Source organism: Meriones unguiculatus, chromosome 15, assembly GCF_030254825.1.
Source record: "Meriones unguiculatus strain TT.TT164.6M chromosome 15, Bangor_MerUng_6.1, whole genome shotgun sequence".
Taxonomy (NCBI): Eukaryota; Metazoa; Chordata; class Mammalia; order Rodentia; family Muridae; genus Meriones; species Meriones unguiculatus.
This window is the reverse complement of record NC_083362.1, coordinates 3773483-3786684: the sequence shown is the minus strand read 5'-3', so window position 1 is coordinate 3786684 and position 13202 is coordinate 3773483. Positions and strand designations below refer to the sequence as shown.

Here is a 13202-nt window from a genome sequence, read left to right as displayed (position 1 = left end):
CATGGGCTGGTGTGTGTATCTGGTGGCAGTTGTCATTCCTTAGAAGCTAGTTATCTTAGTGTTTTGAAGCCCGGAACTCGCCAAGCAGATTAGGTGGGTTAGATCAGATTATCGGAGAGCCCTGGGGATCCTCCTGTTTCCATTTTACATGGGTTCTGGGGAGCAAACCCAGGTCCTCCTGCCTTGAGGCTGCCCTTCACCTCTGCGTGCTGTAGAGGCCCCTTTGGGTAGCCTGAACAGGCTGAGGATGTGGCCATTTAACAGATGGCTTCATCAGTTCCTTTTTCACATACTTTGGCCTGTGGTCTGCTCTGGGCCAGCGTGACCACTGGGGTGGACTCTGTGCCTATCATTCCTCAGCACTGGCACCTTCCGTGCAGCATCTCACTAAAGGAACGTTCACCTCCCGTGGCTGTGAGTCGGGGGCAGCAGGTACATCTTCCCAGCAGGCTTCTTTTCCTGCCTGCTTTGCCCTGCGGCCTCAGCATCAACCTTACCGGTCCCTGCACACAGGCACCTGCATGTTTATAAAGATAGCTTATTTCGTAATTATGTTTCCATGGGCATGTGCGTGTGAGTGTGGTACCTGTGGCATCCAGAAGAGGGCGTTGGGCCCCGGCTCCCCGGAGCTGGAGCTGCAGGCAGTAGTTAGCCAGCCTGTGTGGATGTTGGTTCCTCTGTAGGGGCAGCAACATTTGTGACTGCAGCCCTGGGTGTCTGCAGACACGCACCTGGCTTCTCTTCTCTTGCCCTCTCCCTCCTTTTTATCTTTGCAGATCTTAGGGGATCATCTTACTCTGCCTTGTGTAAATTTATTCCCAAATGTTTTGCGCTCTCTGATGCTGTAACAGAGCGAGTGTGCAGCAGAGTTCTCGTATGTTCATTTTTCACGCTGCTGCTTTGCTGAGTTTGTGTATCAGCTGGGCCTCTGTGAACAGGAGCAGTTTGCTGCTTTTATAATTTAGAAGCTTTCATTTCATTGTCTTGTCTAATTGCTTTGGCAGTTTAGTCAGATGTAAGCAGTCAGAGCAGGCATTGTCCCAATTTTAAAAAGTTGCTTTATCACATTTATTGATTGTGTGCACGTGTGTGTGTGATCACACACATGCGTTACATCACATGCAAATGCCCTAGTGTAAATGGTCAGAGCATAACTTGGGAATGTGTTCTGTCCCTCCATCATGTCTTTAACTCAGGTCATCAGGCTTGGTGGCAACACTGAGCCACCTCATAGGCCCTGCCCTGGGGAAATCTCTCGGCTCTCCTCCCTTGGGTTTGTTTTGGTGGTGGTGGTTTTGTTTTCAGGAATGCCACGTCCTGTTGAGGCTGCTGCCCTCATAGAGTGCAAGGCAGGTGAGGATGTCCCAACTCTGCTGAGAGCAGAGCAGAGCAGAGGAAGGCTTCTTGCCGTCGGCTCATTGGAGGGTCACACAGCACATTTTTATGCGCTGAGATGCCTTGTCGTCCTGCTGTTCTTAAACCCCTTTCCACAGCATGGAAAGCTTTCAGGGAAAGCTTGCGTGTGGTAGGCGTTTCCATGTCTGTCCCCAGGTTCACATGCTTAGATGTTTTCACATCTGTCCCCAGGTGTACTTGGTGAGGTGTTTCCACATCTGTCCCAGGTTTACTGGTCTTGATTCTATTTGTTTCTTTTAAAAAATAATTTTGGTTTTATTTCATATATTTTAAATTTCATTTTAATTTAACTTTTACAGTTTTGCAGTTTGTACACACGACCTCACACATGTTAGGTGAGCCCCCGACCTCTGACCTCTGAGCTACCTTCCTCACCCTCTTTCTGAAAGTGCTTTCTACATGTTGGGACGGGATCCCACAGACTGTTCCTTGAACTTACCTGTGGCCCAGCAAAGCCATTAGCTCTTGATCCTGTCCCAGTTTCTATATAGTGAGGTTGGCAAGCCTGTGCCACCAGGCCCAGCTTGACCATAGTTTTCTTGAAGTATCTTTGCCTTTATTTGGCCTGACTGCTGCTGATTTCAACAAGGAAAGGCTTCCCTTTCTCCCCTTTTCTGCAGAGTTGGAGGAGAGTGTATAATCCTTGGGTGTTTGCTTGGCTTTGCTGGTCTGACCCTCTTCTGTTGGTCGGGAGACCTTCGACTTCTGTTTTGCCTCCCCTGTGTTGATAGCAGGTTTATCTGCTTCTCTGGGGGTCACCTTGGAAGGTGGAATCAGTAGGGAGCCTGCCCATGTCATCTCAGATGCTCGGATGTGTGCCCATTTGTCCCTAGCATCCTTTTGCGACCTTTATCCTGTGATGTCCTCCTGCGTCTTCCACTTTGATAGCGAGCTCCTCTCCCTGGTGGTTTTTGCTTACCATGTGAAGGCATGTTACCAGCATCCTTTCAAAGCCATCAGCTGGGGCTGGGATTTTCCTCTTTCCCATACCTGCCTCTCATGGTCTCCAGCCTGCTGTCGGCTTCTGGCTCAAGCAGCTTTCCTTTTCTGGCGCTCTCTTCGGGCTCACTGCAGGATCTTTGGTGTGACTCTTGCTTGTCTTTGGAACCCTTCGTTACTCCTTGCTGCTTGTCGCTGGCATTTCCTAATCTCCCTGTGAGTTCTTTCCTGATTCAGGGATTGCTTGAGATTTCGTTTCTTACATTTTTGTTTCATAGATGTGTGCGCGTGTGTGAGAGACAGGTCAACTGCAGGTGTCAGTCAGTCCCTAGGACCTAACACCTGCCCTTTGAGGCAGCGTCTCTCACTGGCCTGGAGCTCGCCAGTATGGTTAGGCTGGGGAGCCTCCCATCCAGTGGTTCTCAACCGTCCTCAGGCTGCGACCCTTTAATACACGTCCTCACATTGCGGTGACCCTTCAACCAGAAAGCCATGTTTTGTTACTGTTAGGAATCTCCATGTAAATACCGTGGTCATGGTCTTGACCCCAAGGGAATTGAGAACCTTGGGCCTCGGCCCTGCCTCCCCAGCCCTAGGATCACAAGTGTACATCATCTCAGCGCCATGCTCGGCTTTTTGTGCAGGTGCTGGGGAATCAAGCTCAAGTCCTTCAGAGCAAGCGCTCACCCCCAAGCCATCTCCCTGGCAAAGCACGTTGTCGGCCTGCCTTCTGCCGAGTGTTTCTCTAGCTGTCCCCCTGCCACTGATCTCTGACTTCGTTTATGGCGGGTATTCTATCAAAGAATATCTTCTGCTTACTAAGATATGTTTTGTGGCCATGCATTAGGTCTGTTCTGGAATGTTTCATGTACTACTGCAGGCCAGCCAGGGTCACACAGATCCCAGCTCATAAAACTGGCATTGAACTCCTGACCCGCTCTGCTCCATTTAGGGAGGGCTGGATCACAGGTGCCTACCCATCGTGCTCAGCCTTTCTCTGTTCTTGAAGTGGAAGCCTGGGGTATTGACTTGAGATATTTTTTCCTCTGGTAAGAGCACTGGCTACCACACTTCTTTCCCGGAGCCTGGCATCCATGGATACACTGTGTCCAGTTAACATGTTTTCTGGTTTCCTCAGCTTTCTTTGAACAGGGTATTATTCGGTGTGTGTTGTTACATTAGCAGGTGGCCAGAGCTTTGCTCTTGCCTTGCTTTGGCTTCTGCTTCAGTCCTGAGGTGCTCCCTGGACAGTTGGTTTCCTTCCAGGGCCCTGGAGCTGGCCGGTGCTTTCAAGCCCCTGGAGCACACAGATACGAGGACCTGCTCCATTGTCTTCCTCTGTCATGGCTGATGTGTTCTGGATCTGGGTCTCAGGGTTGACGGCCTCTCCAAAACTGCCATATTCCCAGCCCCTCCTTACCACATTAGGAATCTTGCCTTTCTGTCATTCTAAAGCTTCTCAACCTGTGGTTTACTTCTGTCTTCAGAAATATTTGTATTATGATTCTTAACATTAGCAAAATTACAGTTAGGAAGTAGCAAAGAAAATTATTCTGTGGTTGGGGTCTCCCCAACATGAGGAACTGTGTTAATGGGCCGCAGTGTTAGGAAAGTTGAGAACTATTATTCTAAAGACTCCTGAGGTTCTTTTTCCTTTTCTCAGTCTCCCCTCTAGCCTGTGGTCACTGTCCAGGGTGGAGCAGGGGGCCTGAAGCACAGATTTCTTACCTGCTTCTAGCCAAGCTACAGGGTCAGCCGAGACCCTTGTCTGAGCCCTTCTGCCTGTACAGGTGCTGCCCACTGCCACCCACCCTGCCCTTGGAATCAACGCCATAGCCATGACCTTCCATCATTGCTGAGCTGTGGCAGCACCTGGTCACACCGTCCTCTTCTTGCAGGTTGAAGGTGGAGGAGCTTGAGGGCGAGCGGAGCCGCCTGGAACAGGAGAAGCAGGCGCTGGAGATGCAGATGGAGAGACTAACCCTGCAGGTAGGCTGGCGGTGGCGGAGAGCTGTGCCCTCTGCAGACCTTGCTCCTTCCTGCTCCCGTGAGTGAAACCCCACACCCGCCGGCATGCCCAGCCTTACCTGGCTGCGAGCTGCCGCAGGGTCCTGCAGGCCACGGGCCTCTGCCCCCCGGCTCGCCGCCCAGGGCCTCCCCAGGCCCCTGGTGTTTCTGTTCTCAGCACTGGCCTCAGCTTCCCTTCTCTCTGGTGCTGTCCCGCATTGCTCCCACCTCCCTGTGGCCGTGACCTTCACTGCTGTCTGCCCTGGACTGTTTCTTTTCTTTTTCGTTTTCTTCCTCCTGCTCACACTGCTCATGGCAAGAAGCCCACAGGTTAGAGATTGCCTGGCTTCTAGACAGGCCATTGATTTTTACCTTGGCACCTATTAGAGGCAATCAGATCGTGTCCCCATTACCAATCTTGGTGATGGGAGAGGTGACAACTTTGATGAAGTGAGGTGTTCTGAACCTTGGCTGTACTCATGCCCAGCCCCAGGACCTGTCATCCTGTTCTGTTCTAATTGGGCCACTGTCCTGGGCTGAGGGCTGCTGGAGGGTGAACCAAGGCTACCTGGCTGCAGAACTGTGTCAGGATGGGGTGATAAATGGCTTTCAGTGCTGCAGCAGGGACCAAAGAGACAACACGCAGCCAGAGGAAGTGCCAGTGCTCTTGTGGGTGACACAAGAGTGGCATTCACAAGATCTCTTTCCTGCAGGACCTGTGTCCTGGCATGGCTCAGTCCTGGAGTTCAGGCACTTCCTGGAGGCCAGTGTGCTACTGGACCGTGTCCACACCTGCTTTGTGCTGGGGTGTGGAGTGGTGTGTGCAGGCAGGCACTGAATGCATACATGAACCTTACCCACAGCATGGCCAAAGGCAGCACAGAGAGCTGAATCTTTGGCCCTGGAGCGCAATGGCCATGTCTTGATATAATGGCCGGGAACGCAGGGGTGGTGTGCCCATTTGCTGTGGAGGTCTGAGGTGGGGGTAGTCAGCTGTGGCTTTGGCCCTCACACTGGTAGACATTTCTAGAAAGCTCATAGCCCTCGCCCCCTCTGTAGGCTGGGCTTTCTCCGAGAGGGGGCTTTTCAGAGCCAGACTGGGAACGGGTTACTTGGACTGCCCCTGACCTGCCTCCTGTGGGGCTTTCCCCACTTGCTCTCAGAGCTGGAGGCCACAGCACCACTCCCGGACTCTCTTATCCCAAACCGCCTTCTTCCCTTGCCATTATGAATCTCAGCTGTACTCCATGGATGGGCAGTTTCAGGAAGATTAGGAGATGGCCAGAATGTTTGGCTCTGTGTCCGCATTCTATGGCATTCATATTGAAATTCTTTCCGGGCAAGATGGTGCCGTCTATTTTATTAGTAAAGACAAAAGCCATTTACTCAAACTGTTTGATCACGGGGGTTGGCTGGGACCCACTTTCCCCTCTGTGTTGTCCCACACCCTTGTCAGACCAGCTTGTGGATGGGCCAACCTGGCAGTTGTCTGTGTCTTGGACAATCAAGTCTCCTTCCTAGGTCACTGGCCTCTGCTCAAAGGCCCCATGCTAACTGCACGTGGCTGTGGCTCCCAGCCGGGCTCTGCTCTCTCTGTGCCAGTTGTTGTCATATCTGGGCAGGGAAGGTTTTTACACCAGGACTGAACTGGCCCTGCAGGGTGGCATTAGTCACCGTGGTAAGGGACAGGCCATCCCACTTCCGTGTCAGAGCTAGCGCCTCATCTGCTACTTTCCTGGTACACGCAGGAGTGCCTGTCCGAGCAGCCTGTGTGTGTGGCACAAATGGCAGGTAGCAGGTCCTTCTGAGCCCCTGCACTTTCTTTGGAAGCCTAAGTGATGAGGATTCTTGGGGGAACCCTGTGCTGGGCCTTTCTCCCACCACCCCGGCCCCAGCCTCCCACAGGCCCTTGTTAGATGCTCAGCCAGTGCGCTCTCCTCCCTTTTCATTAAGGACAACGCTCTCGTTCCCATCAGATGTGGGTCTTGAACCTGGGCCCCTCGGGCACCGGGGAAGAAACGTGTCCTGGGGCTTCTCCTCGTGGCCTGGCCATCGCACTTGATGCCAGCTCCTTTGAGCCCAGCCTTCTCCGTGCAGCGCTGAGGGGCTGCTCGGGCCTGGCCCCTGCAGTGCTTGGCCAGCCTTTAGGCTTCCTCAGGCCTTACCGTGTGCTCAGTATGCAGGCAGCCTCCCGCTCTCCCGCTCTCCGCCTCACTCCTTCCCTCCTTCCCTCCAGAGAAGAAGAGTGGCTTCAAGTTGGCGCTTCAAGGAAGATTGATTAAAATCAGCTGCCGTTCGTCTTAATTGGGAACATATGCTTGGAGAGGGCGCTCAACTAGTTAGAATTTTTTGTAATTAGTTCACAGCTGGTTGGCGAGGAAGCAAAACTCCGGTGACCACTTAGAGCTGGGTGTGTGGGCGTGCTTGGGGGCCCAGTGGGCAGGTCATCACAGTGGCTGCATGCAGACTGGCCAAGTTGATGCCATCCTTCCCCTGTCTCCTGGGTCACTGGCAGTTTGTGCACGCCCAGAGTGGCCTGCGAGCATTGTCAGCATAGCTAGGGAGGAGCAAAGGGTCTACTTGCCTGATGGGCTCGAAGCAGCAGGCTGGGTGGGCTGCAGAGCCGTGACTCACAGACGGCCCTGATAACACTGGACTCCATAGTGAGATGCTGTGTGGAAAGGGGAAAATTCTGCAGGAAGGCCTCACTTTGAGATGGGGAAACTAAGGCTGGCACAGAGGAAGATACTGGGATCAGGGATTGGCAGCCACTCTCCTTAGGCGCCTTGTCTTTCCCCTAAGAGCAGGGACAGCTGCTTCATCACAGAGGCCCTATACTCCTCACAGCCTCCCATAAAGGCCTCCACATACCTGCTTCTGAAGAGCTCGTTAGGACACTGTGTAGGGTCACTGAGGACAGGCCTGTTAGGAGCTCTGCCCACCCTGAGGCACCGAGGAGCCTGTCCAGCGCAGGTCACCTCTCTGCCTGCTGACAGGTGGGCTTGTTCCCCTGTGAAACATGCTGACCCGCCCTGAAACTTGCTGCCTCCTGGGCCCCACATGATGGGCAGCAGGGCAGGCCTCCATAGAAGCTGGCTACCGCTTTTCCCAGTGTTTACTGCAAGCGTTTCTGAGCTAGAAACGCTGGAAGACTTTTACAGCGAATGCCCACTTACCCACCACCTACATCCTGCCGAGAATGGCACACTTGTGGCTGTATGACATTCCTACCCATCCTCTGCCATCCATCAGTCCGTTTTATTCTTTTGATGCATTTGAAACTAAATTGCAGACATCTGTACACTTCCTCTAAGCACTCGAGCACGCATGTAATTAAGCGAATTCATCGCTGGGATCTGACGCCCGGCCCCCGCCGTCCCGCAGTATTGCCTCATCGTGGAGCTGAGCTCCGCCCTCCACCAGTGAGGCTGTGCCCGTGGACCCTGGTGCCAGGCCTCGGAGCGGACCATCCTCCCTAGAGTCCTCCTGGCTCAGCCTGGCACCTTCCTCTCACAGTCAGGGGAGGCTGGGCCGGTGCCTGTGCCACCTTACAGTCCTCCTAAAGCGCCGCTCAGAACAGAGCCCAGACGGCTGCCCAGTGACATTTAAAATCAGTATATCTTTTTTGGAAATGGAGTGGGCAGAAAATTGCTGGGTTTCCTGGGAGCGGAAAGCTTCCCGCGCCTGCAGACGTCCCTGCTCCTGCCTGCGTCACAGGCAGCCGCGAGGTTGGGGTGCCCAGCCTCACCTCTTCCTGTGCCCACACCTGCCTCCCATGCACCTTCCCCGGCAGCAGCCTGGGATCTGCCGAGCGAGCGAGTGACCCTCCTGCTGCCCCGCTGGCCCCTGGCAAGCTCACCTCTGCAGAGCCTCTTCCCAAGCCCTCCTCCTCCCCTCTCACTTCCGTCCTTCCAGTGTTGGTCCTTGGCTGACCCGGGCATGTGGCTCCCTGGTGGCTCACTGCGCACACTTCTGCAATGTCCGGGTGTTGCTTACCATGAAACACCCATGTCAGGAAAGGCCCCAAGATACTGTATGGAAGAACGAGCCTTGTAGCATTGTGTGATCCATGAGCTCCAGGCTGTGCCCCAGCCCGAGCATGAGTGACAGCGAGCAGGTGGCACTGGTGCTCCCGGTGTGGAAGTCATGGATACCAAGACCCGTAAGCGGCATGCCAGCATTCAGACATCAGGGCAGAGACGTGGGCAGCCTCCAGGGGCACCTCAGAATCCCCACCAGAGCTCCTCAGCGCCGTTTCCTAAACACTTGAAATGTCTGTGAGGCCCACAGAGCATGGCCTTTCTGTATGTCATGCAGTGTTGCCAAAGCTGCAGGGACCAAGCCAGATGCCCCTCTTGCCACTGGCTTGAACCCATTTGTTCTGCCTAGTGCAGCAGGAAGGCTAGCACCCTCCCCTCCAGGTAGCCGCAGAGACTCTGCTGTTGCACTGTTTGACCCCAACCCCTGCCCTGCACCTCTGTGCAGCTCCCTGTGGGCACTGGCCGCACCTCTCCTGCAGACTGGGGATCTTGACTGCTGCTGTGGGAATAGGGTGAACGTGGAAACTCAGCATTCTCTACATGCCTGCTCTCCTTGAACCAGTGTGCTGACTGATATCTCTTGGTTGGGGACCTCTTTTGTGTCTCTCTGGACCAGATCTCGTTTTTTTGTCTTGTGTGAGCACTGTTTATGTACGAACACTACTTCTGTGTGGGAGCTCTCTGTGGACCTTTACTACCTTCACCATTTTTTTTCTATTTTTTTCCCTTTTTCTTTTTTCTTTGCAGTGTTCAGATTGTACATAAGGGCCTTGAGTGTGCTAGATAACTGCTCTACCACTGAGCCACACCCCAGCCCTTCACTGGGGGATTCTAGGCAGGGGCTCTACCACTGAGCCACACCCAGCCCCTCACTGGGGGATTCTAGGCAGGTGCTCTGCCACTGAGCCACACCCCAGCCCCTCACTGGGGGATTCTAGGCAGGGGCTCTACCACTGAGCCACACCCCAGCCCCTCACTGGGGGACTCTAGGCAGGTGCTCTACCACTGAGCCACACCCCAGCCCCTCACTGGGGGACTCTAGGCAGGTGTTCTATCTCTAAGTCACACCTCAGCCCCTCACTGGGGGATTCTAGGCAGGTGACCACTGAGCCACACCCCAGCCCCTCACTGGGGGATTCTAGGCAGGTGACCACTGAGCCACACCCCAGCCCCTCACTGGGGGATTCTAGGCAGGGGCTCTACCACTGAGCCACACCCCAGCCCCTCACTGGGGGATTCTAGGCAGGGGCTCTACCACTGAGCCACACCCCAGCCCATCACTGGGGGATTCTAGGCAGGGGCTCTATCACTGAGCCACACCCCAGCCCATCACTGGGGGATTCTAGGCAGGGGCTCTACCACTGAGCCACACCCCAGCCCATCACTGGGGGATTCTAGGCAGGGGCTCTGCCACTGAGCCACACCCCAGCCCCTCACTGGGGAATTCTAGGCAGGTGACCACTGAGCCACACCCCAGCCCCTCACTGGGGAATTCTAGGCAGGGGCTCTACCCCTGAGCCACACCCCAGCCCCTCACTGGGGGATTCTAGGCAGGTGCTCTGCCACTGAGCCACACCCCCCAGCCCCTCACTGGGGGATTCTAGGCAGGGGCTCTATCACTGAGCCACACCCCAGCCCCTCACTGGGGGATTCTAGGCAGGGGCTCTACCACTGAGCCACACCCCAGCCCCTCACTGGGGGATTCTAGGCAGGGGCTCTACCACTGAGCCACACCCAGCCCCTCACTGGGGGATTCTAGGCAGGGGCTCTATCACTGAGCCACACCCCAGCCCCTCACTGGGGGATTCTAGGCAGGTGCTCTACCACTGAGCCACACCCCAGCCCCTCACTGGGGGATTCTAGGCAGGGGCTCTACCACTGAGCCACACCCCTAGCCTTCTTTTTCTTTTTTTATTGTGAGACAGGTTCTCACTAAGTTACCCAGGTTAGCCTGGAGACCACTCCATAGCCCAGGCATACCTTGAACTTGTGATCCTCATGTCTCAGCCTCCATATAGCTGAGATAGGCCTGTACCTCACACCCTGCTGTGCCTTAGCATCTTGCACAAGATAAGAATATGTCCATCCTGGCTCTGTCTTGTGCCAGGGCTAGGGGCTGGCCTTGGCCAGAGATGAGCTCAGCGTCTCTCCCGCTGTGGCATCCAAGGCCTGCCTTGGAAAATGTCTGTATAAAGTAAGATGCTCAGCGAAAGGACATAGAACGCAGACCCACAGAGGTGAGTGCAGGCTGCTCATGTTTATTAACGCCGGAGACTAAAAACAGCCAGCTTGCTGATGGGCATTAGCGTGGTGAATTTCCACAGGCACTGATTTCTTTTGATTGTTTTTGAGCGACTGATGCATCCTCCAAACTAAGCCCCTCCTCCTCCACTTGATGTCACCTCCTGCAGAGCTTAGTCCCTTGGGCCTACAGGCCCTCAGGCACCAGCTGCTTCTCTTTGCTGGAGCACTGAATTTGCTGGAACTTCCTGCCTTCCAGTGCATCCATGGTCCTTATACTCCACAGACCCCAGCTTGAACCCTTAGATTAATCCTGACTGCTGGCTAGCACCCTGGCTGGCAATTAGCAGTCTGGTCAGGAGACAGAGATTCTCTGACAGGCTCACACCTGCCCAGGGTTCCCATTTTGCAGAAGCTTTGTGCCCTTCTAGCTTATTCCCATTGGCACCTCTACCTGTAGTTGGCTCAGCAGCACACATGACCCAGGAGGCAGGCTACTTGATGACTCTGTTCCTCTCTTGATGCATCTAAGGTTCTGATGATCTCACTCTTACATGACAAAGTACCTTCATCTCCTTGGGGTCCTTGTAAAAGATTTAGATGAGAATGTTAGAAACCCAGTGTTTTGTTTTGTTTTTTGTCTTTTGGCTATGTGGAAATGGAACCCAAGGCCTTGTACATGATAAGGAATCTACTGCTGAACCACACCCCAGCCCCTCACTGGGGGATTCTAGGCAGGTGCTTTACCACTGAGCCACACCCCAACCCCTCACTGGGAGATTCTAGGCAGGTGCTCTACCACTGAGCCACGCCCCAGCCCTTCACTGGGGGATTCTAGGCAGGAGCTCTACCACTGAGCCATACCCCAGCCCCTCACTGGGGGATTCTAGGCAGGGGCTCTACCACTGAACCACACCCCAGCCCCTCACTGGGGGATTCTAGGCAGGTGCTCTACCACTGAGCCACACCCCAGCCCCTCACTGGGGGATTCTAGGCAGGGGCTCTACCACTGAGCCACACCCCAGCCCCTCACTGGGGGATTCTAGGCAGGGGCTCTACCACTGAACCACACCCCAGCCCCTCACTGGGGAATTCTAGGCAGGTGCTCTCCTGCTGAGCCACACCCCAGCCCCTCACTGGGGGATTCTAGGCAGGGGCTCTACCACTGAGCCACACCCAGCCCCTCACTGGGGGATTCTAGGCAGGGGCTCTCCTGCTGAGCCACATCCCTAGTCTCTGGTTGGTCGATTCTAGTCAGGTATTTTTTCATTGAGCCATGTTCCAACTCTCGGCACTGTAGAAGCCCGGCATTTAGACAAGTGACTGTTACTTGTGACTACTATTTTTGAGAGCATTTTTTTACAGCAAGGTATAACGAGAAGTGAGCCTAGTGGCACCACGTGAAGACTGTCCAGCCAAGCTGTCTCCATGGGTAGGTGAATGACTGGAGCAGCTGCTGAGGGTTGGCAGAAGCACATGGAAGGAGCAGGGCTTTGTAGGTTGTGCCATAGTTGGTGCTGTTTGGCATCCTTTTCACCATCTGTGCCCAAGACAGATGGGCTCAGTTGGTCCAGGTGGCTGGACCTCCTTGTGGTGACAGCCGTAGAGCATTCTCTGTTCAAATTACTCACTCCGCCATAAAGCCTGGTATTGGCAGAGATAAGACTAACCCTGCTACTATGGATAAGATTCTTGTTTCTAGGGGAAATGTCTTGAGGGACTTCATGATGCTTGCTGTAGGTGCCATGGTCATTGATAGACCCCTTAAGAGCCAGCATAGGCCTTTCATCTCAGCAGTCAGCATCTGAAGCAGGAGGACAGTGAGTTCAAGACCAGCCTGGGCTATATAAAGAACCCTCCTTTGGAAAAACCAAAACAATCTAAAAGCACCTTGATTTAACCATGACCTGTCAAGTCCAAAAGGATCCAAGGCAGGGGATGGGAGGGCTCACGTGCAGCACTGTGTCCATGGCAGATAAGTAGGAAAATAAGACTTGCTCTTTCTGTAGTGTGGAACATGATTCATCCCAGAGGGAGGTCCTGGCACCTGTGTAGTATGGGTACAACCTGACGACATCAACTAAGAAAACAGCCCACCTCCAAAACACCCATGCTGTCAGATTCTCTTGATGATCGAGTGCCTTGAGATGCAAAGCCAAGAAGTGGGAGCCAGGCTGGGATGGGTGCAGGGAGTTGGTATTTAATGCCAGTTTCAGCTGGGGAAGATAAGGCATTCTGGGTGGATGGCAGTCATGGTTGTGCTTAACCCATTGCACACTGAGGCACGGTCCGGTGGGATAGTTCACAGTTTAGAATGTTGTAAGGGATGGTGATATGGCTCAGTCCTTAGAGTGCTCACTTATGGGTGAAGCCTGAGTTTGCTTCCTGGCACCACATAAAACCAGGCATGGTGGTGCACACTTGTAATCCCAGCACCCAAGTTCTTGAAGAATTTCAGAGTCATTTTCCTGGCTCATGTAGTGGTGTCCAGGATGGCCTGAGCTGAAAGAGAGAATATGAATCAGCTCTGACAGACACCCAAGACCAAGGATGGAAGCT

General features: G+C 54.0%; 1 protein-coding gene across 6 annotated transcripts in view; it reads left to right on the top strand.

Annotated features, from left to right (window-relative positions):
* The window catches only part of Mad1l1 (mitotic arrest deficient 1 like 1), a 296488-nt gene that overhangs the window by 197864 nt on the left and 85422 nt on the right, over positions 1-13202 (top strand). For all 6 annotated transcript variants that reach the window (XM_060368003.1, XM_060368004.1, XM_060368005.1 and 3 more), the window contains one exon: positions 4254-4344. In XM_060368003.1, coding sequence (XP_060223986.1) covers positions 4254-4344 — 91 coding nt within the window. The remainder of the gene's footprint in view (positions 1-4253; positions 4345-13202) is intronic.